Source organism: Cavia porcellus, unplaced genomic scaffold (genome assembly GCF_034190915.1).
Source record: "Cavia porcellus strain 051 isolate PalLab524CR breed Dunkin Hartley unplaced genomic scaffold, mCavPor4.1 scaffold_21, whole genome shotgun sequence".
Taxonomy (NCBI): Eukaryota; Metazoa; Chordata; class Mammalia; order Rodentia; family Caviidae; genus Cavia; species Cavia porcellus.
The window spans coordinates 56,952,617-56,958,616 of record NW_026947504.1 but is presented as its reverse complement, the minus strand read 5'-3'; the positions used below and the strand labels follow the sequence as shown (position 1 = coordinate 56,958,616).

The following is a 6,000-nucleotide window of genomic DNA, read 5'->3' as shown; positions in this document are numbered from 1 at the left end:
CAGTGTGACATGATGAAAAATCTAACCCATCAAAACTAGAATTCTTGGGTAGAAGAAAGCTAGGTGGAAGCAATGTTTGAAAAATACTGGCAACAATTTCCCTACACCAATGAAAGTCATCGTAGCAAAGCCTCAAGAAGCTTCAAATATATTAAAGACAAAATGACTTTTACATTAAGGCATATCACAAAACATGTGTGAGAAATAAATGCAAAGAGAAAATCTGAAAAGCAGATAAAGAAAAAAATATCAGTATTCTTTTTTGGTGGCAACTCTGTAAGCCTGAAGACAATTATCATTATATTTTAGGTACTTAAAACAACAACAGCAACAACAAAACACCAGCCTATAGGTCACTGTAAGTGAGAATATCCTCCTTTACAATGTGACACTTCAGATAAAAGCTGAGATACCTAAGCAAGTACAGCAATTAATGCCGAAGGAATTGATGAGATAGACGGCACTGACCCTGCTTAGAACAAAGAACCCCAGGAAAGATTCAGTAACACAGAAAAGCTAAATATGTGAGTAATACAAAGAAACAGTGTGCACACCAGTAATAGTAATAACAACTTTAGAAGCTTAAAATATGTAGAAATTAAACATATATGAAATAGTGGAATGAAAGGCAAGGAATACATGGAAATAAACTTGGTTTTTAATGCATGACTTTTGAAAAGTTGATTATCTCTAGGCGTTAACTTACTCCTCCTTAGACTATCACACATATCCACATAGAGTCACACTCTGAAGTATTAGGAGTTAGAGCTTTAATGTACAAGAGGCACAGTTTAGTTTATAACAATTGCTTAATAGAATATAGCTGAATTGACATATGTCCTGTATTAAGTCTTTTACAGTATCACATGCCATGTAGCTTCTGGGAAATGTTACACTCACAAGAAAAATAAGTGAAAAACAAACATTACAACTTAGAATTATTATGAAAATAACTTTGAGAACCACTGCTATAGAGTAACTAGTAAAATAATACTAAATAAATATATATTAAAGACTAGAAAATGAGATAATAGTCCAAAAAGGGATGAACAGAGAAATAAAAGAGGATAAAACAAACAGTATTCAATTAAAAAAACAAACAGTATGGGATTATTATATATGACTCAAATATTACTGTTTACAAGAGATATAGTTTAAATAGTACATAGGTAAGATCAAAGTAAAAGAATGCAAGAAAGATGTATCATGTTAATACAATACAATAAATAGTGATTTAAAACTACAGTTTCTTAGCTCAATGTTTTGTAGGTTCCAAGTCCAAGGATGGTTTAGGTTAGATTCTTTTATTAGGTCTCAAAGGCTAAAATCAAAAGGGTTGACAGAGTCCCATTTGGAGACTGAGGAAGACCCACTTGTAAAATTACTCAACTTGTTAGCTATATCAGTCAGGGTTTTACATGACAAACATAAAGCACAAGATACACAAGCATATAAGAAATGACAAGACTGGCTGATGGTGGCCACCCACAAAGTTGACTGGAAGAGTGCAGAGGGCATCTGCACAGTGGAGACTGATGGATTCAGTCCAAGGTCTGGAGCTCTGTGCAGTGTCCCATGCATGTCCGTATCAGGAGGCCAATGGGTCTGCGATGGAGGCTGAAGGATTCATGGAAGCTGACAAGGCTGCGCTCCAGAAACCAGGAGATGACATCCAAACTGAAGGCGAAAACTGGAGCCTCCTCTGAAGAGCAGAAGCAGTTCCATCCTTCCTCAGTCTCCTTCATACCATCCAGGTGAAGAGCTGCCATAAGGCAGGTCTTCTATACCCTAATGTGTAGAACTGCTGAGCTGATTTAGTTAAACTTCTTTTAACTAAACTTTCCAAGTTGACACAGTGAACCAACAATTAGCAGTTTCATACATGAGGAGGGCTGAGGTCCCCCTTCCCTTCTTGGCAGTGAGCCACAAACAGGTCTCAGTGCCTACACATTCCTGGACACATAGCCTCTCCATCCGAAAGCCAGCAGTAAGGAATTTTCTTACATTACACTCCTTCATGTGTGATATATATGTCACCAGCAGAGTGCTGTTTTCTTACGGTCTCACTTGGTTAGGTCAGGCCCACAAGAGGCAAGTTCCTTTAGGATTAAATGATTTGTGTTAACTCCTCCAAAGACCATTTCACAGACACTGAAGAAGAGAAAGGCAAGTAACTCAAAAATAAAAGTCAAAATGATCAAAGAAGAAACATACAAGCAAATTCGTAAGACATTTAGCAAGTCCAAAAAAGATTTAAATAAACTAACAAAGGATTTATTTTATTTATTTATTTTTTGTCTTTTTTTTTCCGTTTTTATCGGTACCAGGGATCAAACTCACGACTGCCTGCTTGCAAGGCAGGTGCTTATGCCGCTGAGTTAAATCCCCAGCCCCTAACAAAGAATTTAGTTAGTAAAATGTTTCAGCCTGCCTGGCAAGTGCAAGGTCATGAGTTTGATTGGCAGTATCATCCCCAAAAATGTTCAAAGAGCTTAAAAGAAGAAACAAACAATAAGCTGATTAAATCATGATATGAATGACAAGTTTGGCAAAATTAAACATTATCAAAAGATATCAAGCAGAAATTCAGGCTGTGAAAATTTTAATGGAAAGCGTAGGTAGTAGAATTGACCTTGGTGAGGATAGTGTCAAAACTTGAAAACAAATTTGATATAGTACGATACATCTTAAAAACAAGATACCATGGAAACTACATGACTCAAAAAATCTCTGAATTATAGGAATATAACTAAAATATAAAAATGTATTTACTGAAATGATAGCAGAAAAATTGTAAATCTAGAGAAAGAATTCAATATTCAAGTACAAGAGGCATATAGAACCTCAAATAGGCATGACTTGAAAAGGAACTCCGTAACACATAATCTAAATCCCAGAAATTTAACAAAAAGACAGAATACTAAAAGCTATTAAAGGGAAGCAGCAAGTAACCTACAAACACAAACCTGTCAACAGCAAATTTCTTAGCATAAAGCTTAAATAAAGGTCAGGAGCTTAGAATAAAGTTTTTGAAGTCATATATACATATATATGAAGTCATATATATATATATATATATATATATATATATATATATATATATATCAACAGTGTAGATATCTATATCATGCAAAATTAGCCTGCAAAATTCAAAGAGAATAAAGACATTCCATAACAAAGAAAACTCTAACAAAATACATGACCACTAAATCAGCATTGCAGAAAATGCTGAAGAGAATCTTTAGAGACAGGGAGCCCACCAGCACCACAGAGACCAAAGGAAAGAACATGTCTAACTTGGATAGCAAACAAAAGGGAAAAATAAAGGAATCAGCACTGGAAAAATAATCAAATGTCAGGATTCAGTAACTAGATTACAATAAGAACTCAGTGAAAATGTGCTTAACTCCTCAATCAAAGGATATAAACTGGTAGATTGGAGCAAAACACCAAATCAAACCATATGTTGCCTGTAAGAGATACCTTATTTTAATCACTTTCCTCATCGCTGGGACACTATATCCAACACCCACATTTAAAGGAGAGGGCATTTATTTCGGCTCATGTTTTCAGGCTATAGTTGGCTGGCTCCAGTGCAGAAATAGCATGGTGGAAGCACCTGAGGAGGAAAAGCTGCTCATATTAAAAAAAAAGTCTGAGACAAGATAGCCTTTGTAACACATGGGCTGGGGAAACTGGCTATCCACATGGAAAAGAATGAACCTAGACCTACACTTCTCACCCTGAGCCAAAATCAAATCAAAATGAATCAAACATCTAAATATAAAAAACAGAAACACTGAATCTGCTGGAAGCTAAAATAGGCAAAACTCTTAAAGACATAAGAACAGTCCAGGACTTGCAGAACAGAAACTCAATTGCACAAGAAATAACACCAACAACTAACAAATGGCATCATATGAATTTAAAAAGCTTCTGCACAGGAAAGGAAACCAACAAAGCAAAAAGACAGCCTACAGCCTTTGAGGGATAGACCCCTCAAAATGAAAGACCCAACCAAAAAGTATAAATGTACAACAGGTACATGAAAAAACAGAAACTTTGTCCATTAAAGAAATGTAAATCAAAACAACACTGAGATTCCATCTTATGCAAGAATGACTATCATCAAAAAACAAGAAATTCTAGGAAAGTTGTAGGTGAAAGAGTTACCCTTCTATATTGCTGGTGGGGAGGTAAACTAGAAAAATCAGTATGGAAGTAAGTATGGTGATTCCTTAAAAAACTATAAAGAAATTCTATTTGATCAAGCTGCATCTCTTCTTGGTTTCTCCCACTAAAAAGATCACATTACAGTCATACATGATTTTCATGCTAATCACATCACAATTCATAATAGCTAAATCTTGGAAATGGCCTATATGACCATCAGCAGATGGATAAACATAGAGATTAAATATCACATGATACTGTTACTGCTTGTGTCTAGATGTTTCTCTAAAGCCTTATGGAATCATAGGTGGGTGGGGCTTTTTCCGAGGTGACTGGATGTAGAGTGTGTGACACAGGAATTGATTCATGGTGCAATGCTAGCAACAAGGGCTATCTGCCTTAAGTACCCTGAATAAGATATAAGGGATAGAAAGAAGCGTAGCCCTCTCTTGTTGCTTTCCTGCCTTCTGCCTACCACAAACTATTTGTCCTCTACAATACCTATCTGCCATGCCACCCGGCCTTGGAACAAGCCAATTATGGACTGAAACCTCTACAAACTGTGAGCTAAATAATTCTTTCCTCCTTTAACTTTGGGTGTTGGGTATTGTCTCAGCAATAAGAAAAGTATATAAAACTGTATCTCTTAGAAAAGAAACCCAAAGTATTTTTAAAAAGACCAAAATAAAAGAGTATGAGAGAGAAGACTGGAGATGGGGAGGGGCCCGAGGATAGAGGGCAAAGAAGGAAATATAAAAAGGATCAAGAATTAATATGTATGTATACCAACTCTCCACAATGAATGCATTCATTATTTATTTTAAACGTACTAATTTTAAAAAAAAATAAAGGTATCGATTGGGAAGGAATAAATAAAATTGGCAGTCTCAAGTGCTGATAAAAGAGTTAAGTGGGATGCATATTTGTAAGTATTAACAGTTTTTGTGCTGAGTGGTAAAGGTTAGAGCAGTAGGGACTGGATATGGCAAATTCTATCTAACATATAGTTAATCTGAACTTGGCCTGTGTATGTGTGTGCATGTGGGATGAGGTACTTCCTCCTCTGGATCTCAAGTAAGGTTGTTACTCTTCTCACAGAGATTTAGAGGACAGAAATGAGGGGGAGAAATGAGAATTCTTAACTTTAGCATTGGGAAAAGAATTTTCCATTAGACTACTTTTATTCCTAAGTTGCATGACCATGATTTGTTAATCAGGACATATTTGAAAGTGAAAGGGAGGCTCTGTTAATAATTGCGCTGAACTACAAGTAAAAATTGAGTTGTCCAGGGCAAATTAGAACATGTAAGGCTAATTAATCTGTTACTTTCTATTTTCTAAATTTGCTATAATACAGGTGTAATGTTTTAAGAATAGAAATATGTAACCAATTAAAAGAAGTGCAGACTGGGAAAATGAAATGGGAGATTTAAATGCCAACAGATTTGACATATTGAGATTTATAGAGGGAAAGGTACAAAAAAATTTTCCATGGAAGTAATTGTGCTAGTCTTTATGAAGAATGAGCTAGACTGGCAAAAGCTGAGAGTGGGGTTAGTGAGCTTATAAACTTTAAAAATGTACTCAGGCCAGGGATGTGGCTCAGCAGTACAGCACTTGCCTGCCAAGTATGAGGCCCTGAGTTTGATTCCTGGTACAAAAAAAAAAAAAGTACTCAATAAATATGTTTTTAAGTACTCAATAAATATGTTTCTATGAATTTTTTTTCTCCTTAGCAACAGTGAGTGATGTTTCTAATGAGAATGTTTGCAAATTAAATTCTGTATTTAGGTCAAATACACAAAAATTAATCATTTAATTTTAAGT

The 6,000-nt window shown here is 35.4% G+C and overlaps 1 protein-coding gene across 4 annotated transcripts in view; it reads right to left on the bottom strand.

Annotated features, from left to right (window-relative positions):
• Nucleotides 1–753: 753 nt before the first annotated feature.
• The window catches only part of Wbp4 (WW domain binding protein 4), a 31,653-nt gene continuing 26,406 nt past the window's right edge, over nucleotides 754–6,000 (bottom strand). For all 4 annotated transcript variants that reach the window (XM_063232714.1, XM_063232715.1, XM_063232713.1 and 1 more), the window contains exon 11: nucleotides 754–2,151. In XM_063232714.1, the coding sequence (XP_063088784.1) occupies nucleotides 2,108–2,151 (44 nt within the window). In that variant the 3' untranslated portion in view covers nucleotides 754–2,107. The remainder of the gene's footprint in view (nucleotides 2,152–6,000) is intronic.